The sequence below is a fragment of the Lepidothrix coronata genome, unplaced genomic scaffold, assembly GCF_001604755.1.
Source record: "Lepidothrix coronata isolate B3197 unplaced genomic scaffold, Lepidothrix_coronata-1.0 Scaffold10, whole genome shotgun sequence".
NCBI lineage: Eukaryota > Metazoa > Chordata > Aves > Passeriformes > Pipridae > Lepidothrix > Lepidothrix coronata.
This window is the reverse complement of record NW_016690190.1, coordinates 6,629,452-6,654,184: the sequence shown is the minus strand read 5'-3', so window position 1 is coordinate 6,654,184 and position 24,733 is coordinate 6,629,452. Positions and strand designations below refer to the sequence as shown.

Sequence of the window (24,733 nt, the reverse complement as noted above, 5' to 3'; positions counted from 1 at the left end):
AGCCTTGGAGGTACATCAGCCCCTGGGCTGGCCCCGGGGGAAGAGGCATGCATGTCTCAGCACACAGGCAGCGCTGGCTCCCGGCCCTGCTCTCTGCCTGTCCCCAAGGAGCCCACGTGCCTCTTGGTCGCAGCTTTCTCCTGTCTGTGTGGCTGAGCCCAGCCTGCCACCCTCTTGCCTGTGCATCCCCCTCCAGCACATGCCAGAGCTGACTGACATGTCTTTAAAAATATCTCCTGTATGGAGAGAAGGACAAGAGATGGAGAGGGATGACTGCCCTTAGTTGGAGAGGGACAACATCCTCCTCTGCCTCTCCCTGCCTTCCTGATGCTGCTACCACGTCCTGGCCATGCAGCCTCTCCAGGTCACTGCCTGCCCAGCCCTTGGCACAAATGCTCTGATGTGTTTTTGAAGCGCATTTGGTCCCGCAGGAGGAAGAGAGCCGGTATCTCTGTCCCCTCTCTGCATTTACTGCAAATGAAGGGATTAGGAATTACAATCCAAGATTCTTATTTTAAAGCAGCTTTTCAGCTCTGTGAGGGGAACTTCAGCGTGATGCTCCTGTGGGAGGTGGTGACAGGGCAGCTGTCACAGCCCCAGTCACTGCGGGTGCTTGGGCAGTAGCAGACAAGGCTCAGTGGTGCTCTCCGGGCTCTGGGAATGACTACATGGAGTGACACTTCCACAGGGAGCGGGTGTATGTATCCAGGAGGCTCTGCAAGCCCAGGGTAGAGAGAGTATCCCACAGCTGGGCAGCTGCCTTGGCACCACAGAGTGCACTGGGCAGGTGCCATCATCAGGCTGCACCGATGGATACTGAGGGGTTTCCAAATGTTTTGAGCTTTGAAAAGGAAGAGTGGGCTCTTCCTTTGGGGATGTAGGGTGAGTCTGTTTTAGCCAGAACTGTTTAAATGGGAGATTTGAGGGGTGGGCAGCACAGCCACAGTGAACTATGTGTGGCAGCCCAGTCCCCATGACAGCATCCCAGCTACTGCCTCATGGGATGCCACATGCACCCAACCCCATGGGGGCTGCCTTCATCCCTGGCAGCACCATGGACCCCAGGATGACCCTCCAGCTGTGGGGACTCCTCTGCAGGGCAGAGCCTTGGGATCTGAGCATGATCAGATGCTGCCAATCCCTCGTGGCAGCATCTGCTTCTGGGATGCTGAGTGCCAAATTGCATCAGCCCAAAGCATCCTGCAGCCCTTGGGCTGTTCCACACCGCTGGCAGTGTCTGCCCCAGAGAAGCACCGTGACCTTTTCCTCTTTTGCATTTTTCCCCTCCTGCTCCTCCCCACTGCATTCATGGTAGACCTGTGAAAAACATTAGCAAATTACTGGTTTTTTCACTGGCCTCTCTATTGCCTTTCCCTCTGCTAATTATTATAGCAGTGCCTCTTCTAGGGCAAGTCGACAGATGGCCGTTTTTTTCATCTTCAAACAAGCTATTTAATAAGGGCTCCTGCTTTTCCCTTGCACATTTCTTTCCTGGCTGCATGTCCTGAGCTGCTGGATGGGTTGTCCTTTTCATTGGGGATGCCAGAAGTTGTGAGCTGAGGCTGAAGGCTGAGGTCAGATCCCAGGGGAGGTTTTTTCCTTTCCTTTCAGAAAGGCAGGATAATTCTGCCCAGGGTCATGCCGCCTTACAGAGCAACACCCTCCCTGCTTACGAAAAGGTATGATGGGGAACCAGTCCTCACAAGAAGGTGAGAAGAGCTGTGTCACATGCTGGGTCCTGTGGGGCAGATCCTAAGTACATAGAAAGCCAATTTGGGTGCTGAAACCAGCACAGTCCCTGCTCACACCAGGTGAAATCCATCTCACAGGGGCTGCCCTGTGCTCTGGCTTACGCTGTCATTGTCTGCATGGCTTTGCTGGGGCCCACTGGGTGCAGAGAAGGTAATCCCTTCTGTAGGCAGAGGGTCACAGGATGTGACTGGGAACACAGGGAGAGCTAATGGTGCCTTGAACGCACCACAGAGCCATGTGTGGCATTTGCTGATGAATGTTTGTCTGCCTGGGACATCGTGCTTGAAAGCCACATGGTTGAAGTCTGAAATCTCAGAAGGCAATAATGTGTGCATTCTTGTGGACAGAGGCAGCTCCCAAGTGCTGGAATGCTGAGTGGGGCAAGCAGCTTGTGCAATTGGCATGCGGATACAGGGAGGGCTCACTGCACCCTCCTGCCCTGGTGTGCCTGGCGGACGCAGCAGGTGTTTTTTAGAAGCTAAAGCTGACATTTCCCCAACTTACTGTCTCCCTGATTCTAAAGGGGGTGTACAAGGACTCAAACCCTTCTGGAACTGCTCCAGAAGGAAAGGGAAAGCTTCCCTTTGCATGAGGGAAACAGGAGGTGGCTTTGGGCACCAGCTGCTTTGTGACAACGCCTCAGCGGAGACACCAGCACCAGGTCCTGCTTCAGTTGGGCTCACTTCAGTGACTAATTTCCCTGGCTTTTGCAAGCTTGCTCTGTGCCTGGTTTCTCTAAAGAGTTTTCAAAGCCAAGTGGCCTGAGGACCTGGATACAGCATCAGGCTGTTGGGTGACACCTGCCCTGGTGAGAGGGTTAGCACAGATCTGGGGTCCCCATGTGGCAGAGCTGTGGCACCGTTTGCTGCTTTGTTTTCCCTACCTTTATTTCCCCCTTCCTGGGAAGCTCAAGACAGCTTTGGTGACTTCTCTTGCCTTTCACTTGGGGAGCTAGAGCATTTGTAACATCACCTGTCCCGGATCACTCCTGTTCCTGAAAGGGCTGCCTGTAATGGTGGGGAAAAGGCCCTGCTCCTAACATCCCAGAAGGACTGATGTCCGACTAGCTGTTGTCAAAGCCCAGCTAGCAGCTATCCATACTGTGCCTTGCCTGTCTGCACCAGGCTTAGCTGTTTCTGGCCTAGCTGGTACCAGCACAGAGATGTCTGCTCAGAATATGTGGATTTGTGTTGTTCTCCTTCTCCTATGCTGCCCAAAACATAGGATCCCAGAATCATAGAACAGTTTGGGCTGCAAGGAACTTTAAATATCACCTAGTTCCAACTCCCCTGCCATGGGCAGGGACACCTTCCACTAGACCAGGTTGTTCAGAGCCCCATCCAACCTTGCCTTGAATGCTTGAACACAGGGATGGAGTATCCACAGCTTCTCTGAGCAATCTCTTCCAGTGTCTCACCACCCTCACAGTATAGAATTTCTTCATAATATCTAATCTAAACCTGCTCTCTTTCCATTTAAAGCCATCACCCCTTGTCCTGTTAGTCTCCGTCTGTCCTGTAGCCCCTTTAGGTACTGGAATGTGCTATAAGGACTCCCTGCAACCTTCTCTTCCCCAGGCTGAACAATCCCAACTCAGTCAGCCTTTCCTCACAGCAAAGGTGCTCCAGTCCTCTGATGATCTTTGTGGCCTTCCCTGGACTCGGTCCAGCAGGTCCACGTCCTTCTTGTGTTGGGGACCCCAGAGCTGAACACAGTGCTCCGGGGGGTTTTTTATGAAAATACTTTGCTCCAGGTTTTTTATTCGGTATAGTTAATAGCCTGTTTCAAAAAAGTGGTGAGGGGAGGAGAGGGGAAGCACTTTCCCTGTCACAGGCAGTGGTGGGAGGCAGGATGGTGCCGAAGCAGCTGCGGCGGGGCTGTTCCAGAGACGATGGCTGTGGGAGCAGGGAGCATCCCCTGACCATACCAGTGCCTCATACAGAGGAGCATCAGGGTACCCACGGCTGCTGCCATCAAGGAGACCTGCAAAGCTGTCAGCTTTCAGCATGTATAGCCCTGGACTGACCCAGCTCTGTCCCATCCAGCTGTGCAAACAGCGCACGGTGGCAATTTGAGGACACGGGTGGCTTTAGTGCCCTGTGGGTGGACACCAGTTTGCAGCAGGGTGTGGGAGGAGACTTGTCCCATTGTCGCTAATTTAGTATTAGGAAATTCATGAAAGTAGCAAAGAGGGGCCACCAGCTCAGGGGAATCCTGCATGTGCAGCTGAGCAAGTGCAGGAGAGGGGCAATTTCTCCTGTTGCTGGCACTGTGTGGGTCCTGTTTGATCAGCTAGTCAGCATGAGGCTTCTGAACATTTGACATATGTCCTGGTTTTGGCTGGGATGGAGTTCATTTTCTTCCTAGTAGCTGGCACAGCGCTGTGTTTTGGATTTAGGATGAGAATAATGTTGATAACACACTGATGTTTTAGTTGTTGCTGAGTAGCGTTCACCCTAAATCAAGGACTTTTCAGTGTCCCCTGCTCTACCGGTGAGGAGAGGCACAAGAGGCTGGGAGGAAGCATGGCCAGGACAGCTGATCTGAACTGGCCAAATTTATATTCCATACCACAGAACATCAAACTCAATATATAAACTGGAGGGAGTTTGGCTGGGGGTTGCTGATCACTGCTGGGGGACAGGTTGGGCATCGGTAAGGGGGTGGTGAGCAATTGCACTGTGCATCACTTGTCAGTCTTGAGGTTTATTCCTCTCTCTCACTTTTGTCTTATTATTATCTTACTTCATTTCAATTATTTCAAAACTGTTTTTATCTCAACTCACAAGTTTTACCTTTTTCTGATCTCATCCCCTTTCCACTGGGGTGGGGGAAGAGAGTGAGCAGCTGCGAGGTATTTAGTTGCTGGCTGGGATTAATCCACAAGATAAAGAGCTGAAATTCACTGAAAAGTCAGGCCTTTCATAACGGGAGGGAATAGGAAGGTATTCCTATGGAATAAGGTATTCCACATGGAATGTTGGGATGGGCATATATCACGTAAAGTGTTTTAACTGCTACAATCTTAGTCCTACAGTCCTGTGGAAGAAGATATTTCCGTCTCCTCTTCCACTCCCTGTGTTCTGGGTTTTTTTATGAACTCAGTATTGTTTGGAACACCCTACCCTTCACGAGGAGGAAGGATTAGAAAGACAGGACTCTTGTATTCAAAAAAGTAACCGATGACTGTGCCACACCATCAGAACCCAAGGCTGGAGCATGGGTGCTGTGTAAAGTAAGATCTTGCCCTACATGCCTGAAAACATTCCCAGCCTGTGGATTTTATGGCTTAAGACAGAAAACACAGCTCCTCAGCCAGCTTTTAACCTCAGTTGCATGCACTCATTAGCTGCAAGAAAGTTGCTTCGAGACCTACCAAGTGTGACAGAGCTCCTAAGCTGGTTAAATTCCACAGTGCTTCTAACCACGCATCATCATCCTTGAGGCAACTGCTTATTTCCAGACACCTTTCCTAGGTCAGGCAGGTGTATGTTCATGGCTCTAGGTTGTTGTATTCAGGATCAGGGCAGTGATTTTACAGAGGGGTACCTCTTCCCCAGCAACTAGTGATGACAGGAAACCTGAATCTGTGGGGAATGGTGGAGCCTGACTCTGTGATCAGCTGTGCCAAGGCACCCCAGAGGCACAGCACAATATTTCCAGAGTACCCCAGATGAAGTGGAAGGGGACCGATTGCAACCTGCACACAACAGTGACCCTGCAGGCACATGGCAGCTTTGGGTTTGTGGTGACCTTCCACTGATCCAGGAGGACTCCACTCTTCACATTGGCTTTGGGGCATCTGACCCAAGGGGCAGCACCTTCAAAGCAGGAGGCAGCAGGCTGTGAAGTGCTGAATTCAGTAGCAAGTCTGCATTTAGGAGATGGGTAGAAACCAGTTACAGCAAAGCATTTGAGGGATGTGCTTAACTTAAAGTCCATCTGAAAAGTTCCAGAGAAAAACTGCATCTCAAAATTCTCTGTGGAAAAGAGCGATGTATTTTGATCAACTCCAACCACACCGTGTATAAGTTATTGCCCATAATGGATGCTGTATAGATATAACAGGTTACAAATGCAACGTGACAGTGGTGGTATATGCTTTTTGGGTTATAATCCTTTGTACCAGCACTACCTGTATGTGTCTACAAAGAATCCACCCCAAAGAGACTTGCCATCTTCCAATTAATAATAGTATCTGCACATTGGAGCAAGTTAGGAGTATTTCACATATAGACAATCTGGTTTTATTGCTTTCATCTTTACAGCCAGGTGTGTGATCTAAACATCAGGCAGAAACTTCAATAATCTTCTGTTTCAAAACATCTTAGAAAATGACTGTTTGGAGTGGGCTGATTTATAATATATCCGTGGCACATGAAAACATAAATGGAAGCCTCTGAATCCCTGGGAAATTCCCTGTCCTCCCAAGTGTTTCACGGTGGGCCGGGGGATCTAAGGGATTCTTCGAAGCCAGCAAAGAATTTGCAACCTACAGACAAGAGTTTTTTTAGCAGGAGCAATCTGAATCCAGCATCTATTCGACTCAGCTGCAAAGATGTATCTTGCCTTCCCCCACCCATCGCAGAGGAGAGCTTGCTTTGGGTGCACGTGTTTGATTCTCCCTCAAAGGTCAGTTTCATTAACCTTGGGGTTATGCTTTGTGTAAATATGCACGTCACTCGGATTTGCATGGGAAATGTCATTTTCCTTACGTGTCTCCCATCCAAATGTTAACCAAGCCTGAGCCTACGTAGCCTGTGAGATGTGCTGCGATGGTAACTGCAGCCAGCACAGCTGTCCTGCTCAGGCAGTACATGGCTGCACATGCCCCAAATTTTTGCACAGCAGACTCTGCTCCGTGGACAGCAGAGATGCCTACACGTTATCTGCCGTAGAGTCCTACGTGTTGGCAGATGGTGTGTGCATTAACACACAGTATGTGCTGCTGTCTCTGGGTGCACAGGTTGCTGTGTGGCCAGCTGGCACATGTGAAGCTGCTCTCCTGCCACAGCAGCGTGAGCCCTGCAAGGGTGTGTGGGCCTCCTTCCCCAGAGGTGCAGAGTGCACAGCCATGAGCATCCAGCAAGATGGGAAGGAAGGAGCTGTGGCACAGGAGGACTCTGCCTCCCTCCCCCCACCACTGTTTTCCTCTCTGCCTCACTGCAGGGGTGAATTTCACATTAAGTTGCTGTCTCTTGAACAAGTTTATTTCTTCCTGGTTTCCTCTGGATCTGATCCTCAGAGGGTCTGAGCACTGAGCTGGCTCCTGCTGCTTTCGATGAAAAATCAGCAGTAGCCGCAGCAGGCTGCCCCCGAGGCCAGCAGGAGGCCAGGATGTCCAGCACTCCATGGGAGCACACCCTTGGTGTGTGTGGCCGTGCCCCGGTGCACGCTGCTGGAGCCCAGGAACACCGGAGGGGGGCTGAGGCAAAGAAGACATTAGCGCACAAGTGACATATCTCAATATAATTTCTAAAACTCTATTAGTTGAACAGATAAAATACCTCTGATCTATTTTTGTTGTTTTGTTACAAAATGTTAGCCATTTGGACTCTTTGCTAGGTGTGACCACACCACTTTTCCCAAAGGAAGCTTTTCTTGGTGGTATTTACAGCAGGAGACAGGTACAGACAGACAGGTGCTTTCAAAAGCCTACGCACAGGTAACACTTCTGTTGTTAGATTTTAAAAAGACACATTCAGATGGGGCGGTGACTAGTGTTGGAAGAGCTGGGTGACTTCAAAGCTGCTGTCCAAGGCATGGCTGCAAAAGAGAGGGCAGAACAAGGACAGCTCTAGCTCACAAAACACTGCCGGCAATCCCTGGAGCCTGCACTAGCACAGTGAGGCAGCTGGTGGAGTGGGAGATGGGGGAGCTTGCTCAGCAACTTGCATTTCAAAGCAGAGACTCTGCCAAGCAGCAGCATCCTTGATTTGGGGCTCAGATTTGTTTTGGAAACCTCACAAACACGTGCAGATAGTTGCAGGTTGAGCCTCCTGAAAAACGTAACAAAACTCAAACCCTTACAGCTCAGAGGCCCTCAAATACCTCCAAATCTGGTGGTACCTTTTGTGAGGAAGTATGAGTATTGACAAAATTCTGGTTGTGGACCATACTCACGCCTTTTATCTACAGGAAAGAGAGAAAACATGAACAGTGGGATGCTTTGAAAGCCTTGTGAAAGCACTAAGTGTTGCTACCCCAGTGGGCCAGACTATGGTGTAAAAAAGTACCACAGCAGACGACAAACACTGCATTAAACCCAAATTGTTTGCAAAGCTTGATTCTCCTGTTGCGTTTTTCCATCTCTTTGCTACTGGTGCAAACAGATGATTTTCACTGGGCCTGCACCAGCATGAGAAAGCATCAGGACGGAGCCTGACAGATTGTGTAACACAGCTCTGCAAACCTCAGTAACATCTTGCTCTCTCCTACTGTCCAGCAAAGCCACCTTCTCATTTGGCCACTGACTATCCAACAGTCACTGCAGAGTACCTTTCACTGGGTTTTTCTTTTCTCTCTCCTCCCTGTCTCCTTTTTTAATATAAAAGGACATGAATTTGGCAGCAAAAAGACATTCATTTGGGTTGAGCTAATCTCTGCAGCAGCTTCCTGCCTGACCCTTCCACCTGAAAGATTGTGCTAGGTTCATGATCAGAATCACTGCTGTCAATAGCTGGTGATTTTTCTTCGGGCTGATCCCTCTGGGTGAGCTGTGTTACACATTTTGTCCTTCATTAGGTTGTCACTGACACGCTCCTTCCAGCCTGCACTCCATCAGTCTGTGTGCAAGGGTGTCTACTCACAGCAGTACAGCTACACTGAGTCTGTGTCTCGCTGGCGTGTGGGAGGGCTGTGGGAGCAGACAATACAATAGATCAGATGAGGTGCAGATATGTTTTAAAGTGCTTGTCATCCTTCGAGACCAACCTCCAAAGGAAAAAAAAAAAAAATCTGTATTTTGAAGTGAAGTCCGAAGGGCTCAGCTACACAGTAGAATTTAGATCAACCTGCTCCATGACAACCCGGAATAGAGTAGTTTTGTGTCTCTCCAGCCAAACACAACAGAAGATGTGGTAGCCAGCAGGCTAGAAGACAGCAAGGGTTATCTCCATTTGCTTCTCTATCCAAGGCTTAAGGCCAGCAGTAGCCTTTGTAAGGTCAGGGAAACGGAGCCAACTTGCCCTGAGAGAATACTGTGCCTCAGGTACCTCGGCACTTCAGTTAACTCGCTTCCACCCTTCATCCAGCATGAAGAAGGGAGTCTCATGGAAGCTTCCTTATTTCTTCTTTAAATTCTTGTAGCTTTCCCAATCAATTATTAAAGCAGCAAACATCTCTTGTAGGAACTTCACAGACATTGTTATAAATATTTTATCTAAAAAAAATTATTTCCTCAAGTACCTTAAGGTTTTTTGCTGTTGTCACTTTGTGTTAAATGTCAAGTAAAATCTAATTTATTTATTTTAACACACACACAGAGCTTCGTTGGCTCACTGCACTCTGGGAAAAAAACTGAACAAGTACTGCCATTCCTCTCAGACAGCAAAGTAACTGCTGGGAAGGGAGGGCAGTGCCACTGCCTCCTGGATGCCACCGTTTCTGTTGCAGCAGTGAGTAAAAATTAACCAGCAGCCACACATTGACTTACACTGGCTGGACAATGGCAGAAGCCACACATCTTTCTCAGGAAGCTACAGGCATCTCCGATGAGATCCTGGCTGCAGTGAGGTGTCAGGGTGTCACCCTGGAGGGAGTAAGCAGCAGATCAGACCAGCTGTGCCTCACAGCTGGCTGGAGGGTGAGGGGCAGAGCCCTGGCTGGGGGTGAGGACCTCTCCCTGTGTCTGGCTTTGCAATGTGGAGCATCCAAACTGCCCCGAGGGGCTGGCTAGAAGAAACCTTCTCTGGTCTGGAGGGAGACTTGGCTTCTGTTCAGTTTTCTTACAGTCTTCTCTGTCATCTGATTCTGCAGCCCTCCCTGATGCTTGCTTGTCAGCTCCTGGTCAGTACATTTGTTACTGGGTATAAAAGCAGCAGCCTAGTGCTCTGCTCCAGACAGCCAAGCAAACAACCTAGACCTCTTGGCACACCTGGGTCCAGGAGTCGCCTCAGACATAAGGGGATCTGGAAGTGAGCAGACTCCTGCCCTGGAGGGCTGGCCAAGCACAGGAGACCCTTCACTCCAGCCCCTGTCCACTTCCCTAACCCCAGATGGGCTTAAGCCCAGGTCACACATGTGAACATTTCAGCACAGGCAGCACCACCACACAGGCATCCAGAGAGCACCGAGGGGAGCCAAGCCAGTCCCTGATGCACTGTGGTTTTTGTCACTGGCAATAACCCCAAATATGAGCATTCTGGCACAATCCCTAAGGAAATTTCCATGTGGCTTTTACCCCACAAGGTAAAAAAGAATTTCCTGCATCTGCCTTCGCCGTCCCTCTTTCCCTGATACTTTGCACATCCCCACCACTGCTGACAACTCCTGCTATTCCTCACCCAACTGTTGCATCATCAGCACCCAGTGCTCATGTCTCAGCCTTGCATGGGAAGGAAGAGCATTTCTGTCTTTCCTTCATAAAATAAAATAAAAATAAAGACCCTAAAAGGCATTCTGTCCTATTTTAAAATCCTAAAGTTGATCTTCTTAAGCCTCGAAGGGAGATAGAATGAGTGAGCGAGAGCAAAGCCTTTAAGCTAATTAATACCTTCCCCTCCCTACTGCTCAAAGAGATTTTTTTTTTCTAAAAATACATCCATAGCCCATTTTTAATGCCGTCTTCCTTCACATCAATGTCCCTGATAAAGCAGAGGAGCTGAGCTGTCATCTCTATCTCGAGATCTGCCCCTCCCCTCACTTTGAAGCTGGGACAGAGAGGGAGAGAAGAGAAGAGGCCTTGGAGTTTGGTATCTGGGCAGCTTTCCTATAGGAAGGGCTGATGGATGCAAGAGTACAGCCAGGCAAGAGATACAGATAGAACCTCACATGAGTGGTCTGCAAAAAGCCCCTTCCCTCTAACACAGGTGGAAGAGCCCAAGTGAAGGGAAGAACATCCACCCCAGAAGGTGAATGTAACACTTGGCTTTGCTTTCAGAATATAAAAATGCAGGTGGGCAGGAAACACAAAATCAGCTAGAAGGAGGAAAGCAGAGGTGGGTCTGTTTTAGAGAAGATAATCATATGTGTGTGTGTGTGTGTGTGTGTGTGTGTGTGTTGAGGTGGGAGGGCACCTCGTGGTGCCAGCTCTTTGGAAAAGTACACATCCATTCCAGGAAGATCCCTGGACTGAATCCCTCCCTTCTGCTCCCTCAGAACTGCTTGGTGTTTCCTTTAGTAAGCATGCGCCATACATACGCTACCATACAGGTGTATTTACATGTGGTGAGGTCTGCTAGGTCTCAGCAGAGGTCTCTGGTACAATGATCCAACATAACAACAGAAATAGTTTTGGTGTTCAGTGAGGCCATCTTTGTGTTGTACTGCAGCTCAGGGCGGTCTCTCCTCCTCTCAAACTCTCTTTCCCTCGTGCACTCCTTCGCTTGGAGCCGGCTGCTGCAAGGATATAGTACTTGAAGGGTGATGAGGAGAAAGCATGGCAAGTGGTACAAGTTCTCAGCTCCAGCTTTGCAGGCGGCAGCAGTGGTGGCAGGGAGAACTCCATCCCTGGGAGTGCCCCAAGGTTGGTCCTTGGCACGGGTGAGTCCATTTCTCTCCAAGGCTGGCAAAATTTTAGGATGGGTACAAATCTATGGCCAGGTAAATGCAAGGCAGGAAAGGAAGTCGAGGAGTAGGAAACGGAAGACACAGTGCCTAGAAAGCAGCAGGTCATCAAGCCTCTCAGGAACAGGGCAGCAAAGTGCTACATGGGGACGGCACAAGCACAGAGGCCAGCCAGGCCGGCGGGGTGTGAGGATGTGTGAGCATGTAGGTTGGCAGGTTCTACAGATGGCTCCTCACAATTAGCATCATCTTGAGGGGAGACAGGGTAAGAGTTAGGTCAGTTGGCTTTTTTTTTTTCTTTTTTTCTTCTTTTACTGAAAAATACATCACAAACTAGATCTCTGTAGGCAGAAAGGGTCCCTGGGAGGCGGTGGGGAGGGGAAGCGGGGTAGTCTGTGCTGTTTTGGTGCTGGTGGTGTGGCTACACGAGGCTACGTGAGCCACTGGAGTACCTGCGCCTCTGAAGCAGGGAGCTGGGGGGGCAATACTGGTGGGGGTGGTTGTAGGGAGGCGGTGGAGGGGGCAGGGGAGGCTGATGGACCAGCTTCATGGGGGTCCCAGGGAGCCCGCTGCCCATACCGCGCCAGGGGGTGGAGGTGCAGGAGTCGGAGGTGACATAGCGTGTCAGAGTCTGGTTGAGGGCCGGCTCCATCCGAGCGAGGCACGGCTTGTCCAAGACAATGACTTTGACAATCTGCTGGCACTGTACAAGTGTCCCCGCCGAGGCGGGGTGCGCGGGCACCAGTGCTGTCTCCAGCCGCTCCCGTGGCATGTTAAGACGCATGCTGGGCTGCATTCCACTCTCGGGCCCCAGGGCGGAGTTGTGCTGGTACGTTTGAAGCCTGTTGTGAATTGACACCTAGTTTAGAAACAGCCAAAGAAGCATTAAATGTTACAAGACTTTTCCCATCTGCTGCTACTGGCCGCCCTGAATCCCCACCACCGGTCGGGCCTCACATGCATTCAGCCCTCCCCTCCCTCAAAAAACCAGAATAGGTACAACCCCCGGCTGCACAGCCCCCCTCGATAGCCCCATCGCCCCCATCTAGGCCTAAGTGCCCCTGTCCTTTCCATCACATCAAAGGCAGCAGAGCCGGCGTTCCCAAATGCCGCGCAACTTTGATTAATCCAAACGGCACAGGGAACACAAATCGACTCTAGGAGTGGAGGCGTCCATGAATTCTCATGGTAATGAACAGACCTCGGAGGTCACGCCTTTGTCCCCACCCACAAAAAGGAGAGGGGAACCAGACCGAGAGGTTACAGACAATCGAGGTTTGTACGTTTCAGCAAAATGACGGCAGCTGAATCTGAGATAGAGAGCGACAGAGAAACTCAAGCCTTTCCCAGCTCCCTGCCTTTCTGAGTAGGAAGGTACACCACATGACTGGCTAATCTGTTTACAAAGGAAAAAGCAGAAATCTGACATAGTCTAGCAAAAGGCAGCTCCCTGTGATCCATTTGATGGTTTGTCAGCGAAAGGAAATGAATTTCAAAAAAAAAAAAAAAGAAAAAAGAAAGAAAAATGCCCATCTAGCTCATACAATGATAAAAGAAATTCATGATGAAATGGCAGCAGATTAGATAATCTCAGAGAAATGGAAATGCTCCTCTGCTGGCAGAGTATTACTTGGTCAGCTGAAAGGGGGTAGGGAAGCAGGAGGTCATCAGGGTCTCCACAGCGAGACGCTGATAATAGAGTCAAATAAGGGAGCTCACTGAAACCAGTTTGAAAAGGAGGAGCTGGTCTGGACTGGAGGTCCCTAGCAGGGAAAGTGCAGCAGGAAAATGATGCTTCCCACACGATGGATGAAGTTATAGTTCCTCCTGACAAGGACATGGGCTGATGGAGACTCCAAACCAGAGCAAAGTTGTTGGCTCAAAACAGAATGCCAGTCAAGTGACAAACCCTGGGTAGGAAACAAGTGCTTGTAGGTTGGCATGGCAGTTCCAGCTAGGCAGGGATACAGACAGGCAGACGGGACAGTGGGGGTGCCCTGATGTCTGGCATGGTGGGCAGCAGCCCCAGCAACTGGGACAGAGAAGCTGTGGAGGGGCCAACCTTCCCACCATGCTGGAACAAGGATGAACTGTCTGTCCCTAGCCAAGCGTGGAGGTTTCTCTGACCCACTGCACAGCAGGACTTAATATTGTGTCTATATTTATTCAGGTGGAACATCCCACAGGAAAAACTGGTTGCTGGGCCATGAAGTGCCAATGACATTAGCATATTCTCCACAAGGAAATACTCCTCCCAACAGAAATAGGAAATAGGAAACCGGCTGGCAGAGGCACCTTCCCCAGGAAGGGGGTATCTGCAGGGAAATACGGTGTTCTTCAGGGAAAAGAAGCAGCACCCACTCCCCACAGAGAAGCTGAATTCTTCAATTAAATATATTTTGACAAGAGAGGAAAGAACTACTCTGGAAAAGGGCAAGTTCAGGATAATGGAGATATTCCAGACAGGGAGAAAGTAGGAAGTAGTAGATAAGATTTTCAGTGGGAAGATTGCATTTTCCTGTTTCCTCACAGGCAGTGGGAGTATGGGTGTCTGTGAAGAAACAGGCAACCCACTGGATGTTACATCCCTGCAAAGATAGATGTACAGAGTACAGCCAAGCTCCCTACCTAGGGAGGTAAAGCTCTAGGGAAAGTCTGATATACAAAGGCCATGCTTAATCCCATCCAAGGGGGGATGGAGAGACAGAGCTGCAGAGACTGTGCAGGAAAGCTGGGCTGCAGGGAATTTGCATGTGATGCTGCATGGAGTTAGCATGTCAGGGAAGTCTATAGTGGGGTTCTCAGTCTCCCCATAAGCAGTGGGGTGGGTTAGTCTACAGCGTTTGGGAGCTTGGTCCATGAAGGATGTTACAGTTATAAAAACGGATTGAAAATGCTTTGAAGTTTAGTTTGGATTTGAAAGTTGTATTACCCGTCCTAGCAGTAACTTTTAATTGTATCTCTGGAAATTGGTAAAATTGTCAGTCTGGCTGGGGAGGCATTGATTAAAACCTGAGAAAAGAAACAACAGAGAATGTGAGAAGAGCTGAAGTGAGAGGGAATTACTTACCTCAGCTACTCTGCACTCTACTTACCTCCACTGTGCTGTCCGAGACCTTCTCCCCCAAATCCTTCTTGCCTTTGAAATAAAACAAAATATCTCACTCATGAGGTCTGTGCCTCTAGTCAAGAGCTGGCCCTCATACTGGAGTGGACTGGAAAGTTAAAGGGAGAGGTGCAGGGCCAAACAAGAACAAATCCAGACCCTCTTGCAACCTGATAGTTGCTTAGTGGGGTAAGAGGAGACCTCTTTGGGGTCCTGTCCTTAGGTCCTGATCTCAGTGCCATTCTAGTGAGTTGGTAGCAACTCACCTCTGCACTTGATGTTTGCTGGCATACAAGCCTAGGCACGGACAGACACAAAGCCTTTGATACAAAGTGTTAGTGAAGATGCTGGAGGAAGTTAATTGTACTGAGACTGTGTTTCACCAGTTCAGGGAAGAATTCAGAAGTCACCCATGCTCCATCAGTAACACCTCTTTACTAGATGTTACAGCTACAGACTGGGTAATGAGACTTCAGCGCTTTTGCTAGGATATTTGAAGAATCCATATGCTCTCATATTTCCACTATTTGCCCAAGGCTAAAGGATACAAAACTGAATGCTTCTTTTTGCAGTTATGCTCACAGGAACCAATGATAACACACTTGCAAAGGCAGCACTGCTTGACCAAGAAAAGTTGGGTGTCCGCTTACCTGTTGGAGAGCCTTGCTTAGACTGCAATTCCATCTGGGCTCCATTGGTCCTTAATGAGAGAGTCTTTGTCCCTTGCTGTTTCTCCAGTTCCCCTAAAAGGCAGACATGTGGAAATCAGTGAGGAGAGGGATAGAGGGAAGGACACCAGCATATTGAAGGAGCAAAAGGAGAAGTAATGCAAGAAAATCACAAGAGAGTGTCAAGAAGGGAGAGAGGAACAGGCAAGAGAAAAACAGAAACTGGAGAGGACTTGACATGGGGAGGAATTATGTATCTCCACACGACCTTCTATGTATGACCTGCATTTATACAGAATAGGTTAGTGTTGCACAGGAGGGGACCACTGATGTTGAGCTGCTTTGGCTCATAAGTTTATGCACAGAAGAGCCTTTAAAGGCTACATGGACATCTCATCTGTATAAGACAGGCCATGGAGTGACATAGACTGCTTGCCCACTAGACATTCCTGAAGTGAAGGGGTACCAGACCTGTCCCAGTTATCTACAAATCATATTTACATAGTCAAAGGAGAGTCTTCTGAGTATGACAGTCTAAGCTTCACTATTCCAGGCCACTGTATCATACACCCTGTTCCATAAGCATTGTAAGTAGTTAAGTTCTTCCNTTTTTTTTTTCTTTTTTTCTTCTTTTACTGAAAAATACATCACAAACTAGATCTCTGTAGGCAGAAAGGGTCCCTGGGAGGCGGTGGGGAGGGGAAGCGGGGTAGTCTGTGCTGTTTTGGTGCTGGTGGTGTGGCTACACGAGGCTACGTGAGCCACTGGAGTACCTGCGCCTCTGAAGCAGGGAGCTGGGGGGGCAATACTGGTGGGGGTGGTTGTAGGGAGGCGGTGGAGGGGGCAGGGGAGGCTGATGGACCAGCTTCATGGGGGTCCCAGGGAGCCCGCTGCCCATACCGCGCCAGGGGGTGGAGGTGCAGGAGTCGGAGGTGACATAGCGTGTCAGAGTCTGGTTGAGGGCCGGCTCCATCCGAGCGAGGCACGGCTTGTCCAAGACAATGACTTTGACAATCTGCTGGCACTGTACAAGTGTCCCCGCCGAGGCGGGGTGCGCGGGCACCAGTGCTGTCTCCAGCCGCTCCCGTGGCATGTTAAGACGCATGCTGGGCTGCATTCCACTCTCGGGCCCCAGGGCGGAGTTGTGCTGGTACGTTTGAAGCCTGTTGTGAATTGACACCTAGTTTAGAAACAGCCAAAGAAGCATTAAATGTTACAAGACTTTTCCCATCTGCTGCTACTGGCCGCCCTGAATCCCCACCACCGGTCGGGCCTCACATGCATTCAGCCCTCCCCTCCCTCAAAAAACCAGAATAGGTACAACCCCCGGCTGCACAGCCCCCCTCGATAGCCCCATCGCCCCCATCTAGGCCTAAGTGCCCCTGTCCTTTCCATCACATCAAAGGCAGCAGAGCCGGCGTTCCCAAATGCCGCGCAACTTTGATTAATCCAAACGGCACAGGGAACACAAATCGACTCTAGGAGTGGAGGCGTCCATGAATTCTCATGGTAATGAACAGACCTCGGAGGTCACGCCTTTGTCCCCACCCACAAAAAGGAGAGGGGAACCAGACCGAGAGGTTACAGACAATCGAGGTTTGTACGTTTCAGCAAAATGACGGCAGCTGAATCTGAGATAGAGAGCGACAGAGAAACTCAAGCCTTTCCCAGCTCCCTGCCTTTCTGAGTAGGAAGGTACACCACATGACTGGCTAATCTGTTTACAAAGGAAAAAGCAGAAATCTGACATAGTCTAGCAAAAGGCAGCTCCCTGTGATCCATTTGATGGTTTGTCAGCGAAAGGAAATGAATTTCAAAAAAAAAAAAAAAGAAAAAAGAAAGAAAAATGCCCATCTAGCTCATACAATGATAAAAGAAATTCATGATGAAATGGCAGCAGATTAGATAATCTCAGAGAAATGGAAATGCTCCTCTGCTGGCAGAGTATTACTTGGTCAGCTGAAAGGGGGTAGGGAAGCAGGAGGTCATCAGGGTCTCCACAGCGAGACGCTGATAATAGAGTCAAATAAGGGAGCTCACTGAAACCAGTTTGAAAAGGAGGAGCTGGTCTGGACTGGAGGTCCCTAGCAGGGAAAGTGCAGCAGGAAAATGATGCTTCCCACACGATGGATGAAGTTATAGTTCCTCCTGACAAGGACATGGGCTGATGGAGACTCCAAACCAGAGCAAAGTTGTTGGCTCAAAACAGAATGCCAGTCAAGTGACAAACCCTGGGTAGGAAACAAGTGCTTGTAGGTTGGCATGGCAGTTCCAGCTAGGCAGGGATACAGACAGGCAGACGGGACAGTGGGGGTGCCCTGATGTCTGGCATGGTGGGCAGCAGCCCCAGCAACTGGGACAGAGAAGCTGTGGAGGGGCCAACCTTCCCACCATGCTGGAACAAGGATGAACTGTCTGTCCCTAGCCAAGCGTGGAGGTTTCTCTGACCCACTGCACAGCAGGACTTAATATTGTGTCTATATTTATTCAGGTGGAACATCCCACAGGAAAAACTGGTTGCTGGGCCATGAAGTGCCAATGACATTAGCATATTCTCCACAAGGAAATACTCCTCCCAACAGAAATAGGAAATAGGAAACCGGCTGGCAGAGGCACCTTCCCCAGGAAGGGGGTATCTGCAGGGAAATACGGTGTTCTTCAGGGAAAAGAAGCAGCACCCACTCCCCACAGAGAAGCTGAATTCTTCAATTAAATATATTTTGACAAGAGAGGAAAGAACTACTCTGGAAAAGGGCAAGTTCAGGATAATGGAGATATTCCAGACAGGGAGAAAGTAGGAAGTAGTAGATAAGATTTTCAGTGGGAAGATTGCATTTTCCTGTTTCCTCACAGGCAGTGGGAGTATGGGTGTCTGTGAAGAAACAGGCAACCCACTGGATGTTACATCCCTGCAAAGATAGATGTACAGAGTACAGCCAAGCTCCCTACCTAGGGAGGTAAAGCTCTAGGGAAAGTCTGATATACAAAGGCCATGCTTAATCCCATCCAAGGGGGGATGGAGAGACAGAGCTGCAGAGACTGTGCAGGAAAGCTGGGCTGCAGGGAATTTGCATGTGATGCTGCATGGAGTTAGCATGTCAGGGAAGTCTATAGTGGGGTTCTCAGTCTCCCCATAAGCAGTGGGGTGGGTTAGTCTACAGCGTTTGGGAGCTTGGTCCATGAAGGATGTTACAGTTATAAAAACGGATTGAAAATGCTTTGAAGTTTAGTTTGGATTTGAAAGTTGTATTACCCGTCCTAGCAGTAACTTTTAATTGTATCTCTGGAAATTGGTAAAATTGTCAGTCTGGCTGGGGAGGCATTGATTAAAACCTGAGAAAAGAAACAACAGAGAATGTGAGAAGAGCTGAAGTGAGAGGGAATTACTTACCTCAGCTACTCTGCACTCTACTTACCTCCACTGTGCTGTCCGAGACCTTCTCCCCCAAATCCTTCTTGCCTTTGAAATAAAACAAAATATCTCACTCATGAGGTCTGTGCCTCTAGTCAAGAGCTGGCCCTCATACTGGAGTGGACTGGAAAGTTAAAGGGAGAGGTGCAGGGCCAAACAAGAACAAATCCAGACCCTCTTGCAACCTGATAGTTGCTTAGTGGGGTAAGAGGAGACCTCTTTGGGGTCCTGTCCTTAGGTCCTGATCTCAGTGCCATTCTAGTGAGTTGGTAGCAACTCACCTCTGCACTTGATGTTTGCTGGCATACAAGCCTAGGCACGGACAGACACAAAGCCTTTGATACAAAGTGTTAGTGAAGATGCTGGAGGAAGTTAATTGTACTGAGACTGTGTTTCACCAGTTCAGGGAAGAATTCAGAAGTCACCCATGCTCCATCAGTAACACCTCTTTACTAGATGTTACAGCTACAGACTGGGTAATGAGACTTCAGCGCTTTTGCTAGGATATTTGAAGAATCCATATGCTCTCATATTTCCACTATTTGCCCAAGGCTAAAGGATACAAAACTGAATGCTTCTTTTTGCAGTTATGCTCACAGGAACCAATGATAACACACTTGCAAAGGCAGCACTGCTTGACCAAGAAAAGTTGGGTGTCCGCTTACCTGTTGGAGAGCCTTGCTTAGACTGCAATTCCATCTGGGCTCCATTGGTCCTTAATGAGAGAGTCTTTGTCCCTTGCTGTTTCTCCAGTTCCCCTAAAAGGCAGACATGTGGAAATCAGTGAGGAGAGGGATAGAGGGAAGGACACCAGCATATTGAAGGAGCAAAAGGAGAAGTAATGCAAGAAAATCACAAGAGAGTGTCAAGAAGGGAGAGAGGAACAGGCAAGAGAAAAACAGAAACTGGAGAGGACTTGACATGGGGAGGAATTATGTATCTCCACACAACCTTCTATGTATGACCTGCATTTATACAGAATAGGTTAGTGTTGCACAGGAGGGGACCACTGATGTTGAGCTGCTTTGGCTCATAAGTTTATGCACAGAAGAGCCTTTAAAGGCTACATGGACATCTCATCTGTATGACAGGCCATGGAGTGACATAGACTGCTTGCCCACTAGACATTCCTGAAGTGAAGGGGTACCAGACCTGTCCCAGTTATCTACAAATCATATTTACATAGAGAGAGAAGAGTCTTCTGAGTATGACAGTCTAAGCTTCACTATTCCAGGCCACTGTATCATACACCCTGTTCCATAAGCATTGTAAGTAGTTAAGTTCTTCCATTTCTTCTGCTGGCCAGTGGTCAGGGTGTCTGACTGCTTTTTCATCTTTTCAGTGAACCCAAGAACAATCCTGTGCAGACTTGTGCTACTCGTCCTCTTTCCTGCTGTTCCTGAAGAACTCATTTCCTTTACCCTTTTTCCCTTGTAGTCACATGCAGTGTGATGGCATTGGATTGTGAATTGTATTAGAGACCCTTACACTCAATTCGTATCTGTTCCAGTTCTGTCACTTCTGCTATTGATTCTTTCAGATCTTCTACAAACTTCTGCATTTCCTCAGCACCCAGAGCACAGAAGTGTAGTACCTGTTTCTTCTCTGAGCCTGAAACTGGAGTCACCAGTGTAATGCCATGGGGGTAATCTGTAAAGAAGATATAAATAAAGAGATGTTAGGCATTCTTGCTGGAGTAGTTGCCTGCTTTGGTATCTCTCAAAAACAAAGAGTTTTCAGCATGAGTCCAAAGGAATGGCACACCCAGAATTTGTCACACTGCAAACTGTGGGAATCTGCAGCATTCCAGCCCTACAAGAGAACAGAATGGCCAAGCTGCAGCAGCAAAGCAAGTGCCATCAGCACCACAGTGCTACCAAACCCAGAAAATTCTAGCTCCTAGTTACACTTAGTGTGAGCTGGCCCTGGGAACCTGAGCACACAGGTAGGACTGTAAAGCCCTTCTGAATCCATGAAAGAGTAAACAGCATATATGAGGCCAACATCACTTTCTCCTGTGGGAGATGCATCAGGAGAGGTTATCTGCTGGTGTCAAAGCCAGAACAGCCACTAACATGCACAGTGGCAGGACTTCTCCCCAGTCTCTGCTTTGATCTTCAGAGAACATGGCAGGGGTGTTGGCACAGCATTGTTGGGGGCGCTCATTGTGCTGTGTGGGGAGAATGGCAAAGAGAAAGGTGTGGGTTTGTAGGTCTCTGTTTAGTACTCTCCACAGGCAAAACACACAGGAATGTAAATGAAGGGACATGCCCAGAGAGTGAAAATATCGCAGCAAAATTCCTTATGTTTTAAAGATCAGATAGGGTGCAGGTGGTGACTGGAGATTCCGCCAACACAAGCAAAAGAATGAGAGTGTACAAAGAACTTAACACACTTTTGACTGGACTTCCTCTACCTTTTGCTCAATGGCCAGTGGTTTCATTCCCTTTTCTCCTTCCTTTCACATTTCTCTAAATTTAATTTTTCTGTTCCCTTCTCCTGCTTTCACTTCTCCTCCACTGCTCCTACATCTGCCTGCCTTCCACTGGCAGTCTTATATATGAGCCTTCCCATATCAGTCTTTACCAAACAAGCCAAAGAACTAACCTTTTATTTGCTGCCAGCCCTCAGCTCCCCCTGTTTGTGTGCCAGGCCCCTTTCCCCACCCTGTGTCTCTCTCATCTGTTCAGATCACAAGCTCTTTAGGACATCTGCTTTTCTGTCTCTGCAGGGAATACACAACAGGATGCCCTTGCCAGAAGATCTCTGGGCACTACCAGGATAGTCACGCCAACCCTGAAAGCTGATTCCAGCTCTGATGGTGCCTCCTGGGGATGCTCAGTTATGAATGACCCTTTTGTTCATACAGGGATGTGAGAGCTTCTGCATGTTGCAGAGGGTGGGGTGTTGAGGGAGTGACTCATGCTGCCAATAGAGTAGAGAAGGGATGTAAAAAACTTAGTGTAGCCACTGCCTTTCTTGCACCGTGTTCTGCACGTGCTCATGAAACCCCAGTGGGCATCAGCCATGCTTGCCTGGGACTGCTGTGGTGCCCCTCTGCCTGTGCCAGCAGGAAGCCTGCCTGTGTCTGGAACTCCTCCACTGCACAACCAGCCTCAATCATGACACATCATGGCTCTATTCCCAGACCATCAAGGTCAGGCTGACTAGGGCTGGCCCCTCGCCATGCTTTGGTGGGTGCTGTTCCAAGGGCTCTGCTTCTGTCTTGGGAAGCTTTCAGCGCAGCATGGCACTGTGCAGGGAGGCGGCGGCAGCACCTGAGCCTCTGCCAATGTCAAAGGCAGTGGTGGGAGTTGTGACTTTGGCCATGAGGGGACAGGGGCTAAAGCTGGCAGCAGCAGTTTCATCAACAGGATTCTTCACCTACAGTTGGCTCCTGAGAGCTCAGTAGGATGTATATGAGGACTGATTCCCTCTTTCCTCACCACCAGTGTTCTCTCTGACACCAAGACAAGACAGAGCCCTCAATGAGTCCCCTCTGCAGGTGCTCAGACCTAGGAGAGGTACCAGAAGCTTCTCATCACACTGTCCCTAAACAGTCTGTCTCCTCAGCACCAAGCCTCAGTTTTCTCCCCTCCACTTTTAACTCTGACAGAATCTCTCTCCTGATGCAAACTCACACTGGGTGACACAGTCCCCTCCCTCCTTCTCCTTTTCCCTGGCAAACCCCTCCAGGCAACCAAGGAGCAATAGACTTACATTCGTTCTCAAAGAGATGGAACTGCATCCCTAGCAGGCCGACTGACTTGCAAAATGTGTACGTTGAGGAGCTTTTCTTCTTCGGGCAAAGCTTGAGGATCTGTTGGAGGGAGAGATGCATCACTGGGCAGGGTCTTGGGGAACAGTGAGGCAAGAACAATGAAAACTGCTCAAAGCAAAAAGCTTTTAGCAAGCTCTGTTAAGTGTAGATGGGAGCAGAGCTTGGTGACTGACAGGCTCTTTGCCCAGAAAGCTGCCTGGCATGCTGCACTTGTAACAACACTTCTGAAATTCTGTAGGCATCACCCTGGGGCTCACTCAGCTCTCTGTCTCCCAGGGGTCTTGGCTTTTCAATTACCACATTTCTGACTTTGCAAGGGTAATTCTCTTCACCAAGGGTCAGATAAAAAGGCAAAGGGAAGCCTGTCATAAATACCTTAGAACTGGGAGAAAGAGCATAACTGAATGATGTGCTGCCTTCGTTCCTCAGCAGTAGTTCTTATGGATCCTTGGAGTAGAGGGATAGCAAAGAGCAGACCCTCTCCCCAGATTCACAACTGTACAAATGGATGCAGAGGAATAGTGGTACAGGTCTCTTATCCTCCGCTTCTACAAAAGGGTTTGGTTTTAGCCTTACATTTGCAAAAAACACAGTTTCACTTTGCCATTAAATTCAGCAGGGCTTCCATTCTGTTCATCCTCCTCTCAGTCTCAGTGTACCTGTGCTCTCCTGCACCTGCCTGAATTCATTTCAAGGTGCTGGGGCAGGACACTTTCAAAAGTACTATACACATTTGGGGGTCTGGCAAGTACTATATAGTCTGCTACAACCTTTTCCATGTTAGAAGGCAGTGGTTTTAATGTGTCTGGCAGGAAAGATTTAAAGTGCATGAGAGGGTTCTGTCTACTACGGTACAAACAGACAAAGAAACGAACCTCGCTTTCATGAAATGAACCTCCCTGCTGGCAAAGGCATGAGAGAGAGCAATGACATTGCTTGGATGGCTCTGGGATGTGACAGTTTGTTTTTTCAAGGGTTAGTAGAGTTTTAGATTTAGTAGGTTTTTAACAGTGAAGGATTCAGAGCGACATCTTACAATGGTGATGAACCAAGAGATGGTCTGTCCTTAGGAGACAGGGGGAAAATGCATATTGTGGACTGGTTTCAGATTTCTGTTCGGAAATCAGGGCGAGTTTTATTACTGCAGTGCCTAATTGTTAGAGCACACTCACCACCAGCAAGTCATTGAAGAGGAAAACTTCCCTTTGGTGAGCTGCCTGCTTCTGCACTTTGTTCACGTCGGTCACCTCGTACAAGCGGCTGCAGCAGACCAGCCGGCGATGGGGCACGGACAGAACCTGCAGGGAACCCACAAAGGATGCAGAGGCTGAGGGAGGTGCCACTGGTGTCTCTCCCACCCTCAGCCTGTACAACCCTGCCCAGTGACAATAGCTCAAGCCAATCCTGCCCATTTTGCCCACTCAAATCATCTCCTCACCACCACTCCTCGCCGTCACTTTTCCTGCTGGTGCAGTAGCAGAGAGAGCTGTGCCTTTGTGATCCAGATAAATCAGGGGGTAGGCTATAGGCAACCCTCTTGTTTACACCCCCTGCCTTTATGTACCTCTGCCTTCCAATCCCTGGGTGACTGCTCATCCTCTCTCACCCTGCTGGACACCTGCAGGTTTCCTGGGCTTTGAGAAATTATTCTGCTCCTTTTGGGTAAACAGTACATGTGGTCTTGCATTACAGATTGGTTACTGCTAAAGAAGCTGTCTATGCATTTGGGGATCTCTTAACCCCAGCAATCTTTAGGGAACTCATTAGAGACAGATGGCTAAAATTGTTTTCTATCACTTTGCCTTCCAATTCCTACACCCTTAGGAGGTCCAAAAGTTTGAAACACTGCAGAGCTATCAGTGGAGCCCTGGCAGGCAGGATCTGCAGCAAAATTCTTGGGCAAATAATTACTGCCCTAGATACTGCAAATTCTGGCCAAGGAGATCCTCCAAAATTAGAAGAGAATGAGATAGAAGGGAGAAAAGTGTTTGGAGAAAAAGGAGTAAATTCACCAAGACAAACAAAGAAAGTATTACATAGGAGGAGGAAGGGCATAGAGGAAAAACACAGAAAAGAGGGCACCGAGGGAGGTAGGGGGCAGAGGGTTGTGTGCCAGCAGGGTTGTGGGTGCTCACCGTTTTCATTCCAACTATGGACTTCTCCACTTTGGTGACATAAGTCACATGGTCCTCATTGGACTTTAGCTCTTTCTGCTGGATCCTCTCATAGATTCCCACCACCAGGTCCCGTGGGATGTCAGCACCGTCGTCCACCCCTGCCAAACACAG

The 24,733-nt window shown here is 49.0% G+C and overlaps 2 protein-coding genes across 7 annotated transcripts in view; both read right to left on the bottom strand.

The window, feature by feature from the left end:
• Positions 1 to 7,206: 7,206 nt before the first annotated feature.
• Positions 7,207 to 15,323, bottom strand: LOC108492418 (IQ motif and SEC7 domain-containing protein 3-like). The gene is made up of 3 exons (XM_017804735.1): positions 15,235 to 15,323; positions 14,574 to 14,617; positions 7,207 to 12,337 (listed from the first exon to the last, which is right to left on the bottom strand). Exons 1-3 carry the CDS (start codon positions 15,266 to 15,268, stop codon positions 11,900 to 11,902), a joined length of 516 nt encoding a protein of 171 aa, XP_017660224.1. The 5' UTR covers positions 15,269 to 15,323; the 3' UTR covers positions 7,207 to 11,899.
• Positions 15,324 to 15,862: 539 nt separating this feature from the next.
• Positions 15,863 to 24,733, bottom strand: part of IQSEC3 (IQ motif and Sec7 domain 3) — a 95,362-nt gene continuing 86,491 nt past the window's right edge. For 3 of the 6 annotated variants that reach the window (XM_017804732.1, XM_017804728.1, XM_017804733.1), the window contains 7 exons: positions 24,581 to 24,720; positions 23,618 to 23,743; positions 22,385 to 22,484; positions 20,153 to 20,314; positions 19,330 to 19,422; positions 18,669 to 18,712; positions 15,874 to 16,432 (listed from right to left, as the gene is read on the bottom strand). In XM_017804732.1, coding sequence (XP_017660221.1) covers positions 15,995 to 16,432; positions 18,669 to 18,712; positions 19,330 to 19,422; positions 20,153 to 20,314; positions 22,385 to 22,484; positions 23,618 to 23,743; positions 24,581 to 24,720 — 1,103 coding nt within the window. In that variant the 3' untranslated portion in view covers positions 15,874 to 15,994. Of the gene's footprint in view, positions 16,433 to 18,505; positions 18,586 to 18,668; positions 18,713 to 19,329; positions 19,423 to 20,152; positions 20,315 to 22,384; positions 22,485 to 23,617; positions 23,744 to 24,580; positions 24,721 to 24,733 lie in introns of all 6 variants that reach the window. The other 3 variants (XM_017804730.1, XM_017804729.1, XM_017804731.1) reach the window with 3 other exon arrangements.

What these genes read in the sequence shown, in the direction of transcription:
- LOC108492418 (XM_017804735.1), bottom strand. Translation starts at nt 15,268, where the DNA reads ATGGAATTGCAGTCTAAGCAAGGCTCTCCAACAG. An exon ending in TAAGCAAGGCTCTCCAACAG is followed by an intron (nt 14,618 to 15,234) that starts GTAAGCGGACAC and finishes TTTATTTCAAAG; the next exon opens with GCAAGAAGGATTTGGGGGAG. An exon ending in TCTCGGACAGCACAGTGGAG is followed by an intron (nt 12,338 to 14,573) that starts GTAAGTAGAGTG and finishes TTTCTAAACTAG; the next exon opens with GTGTCAATTCACAACAGGCT.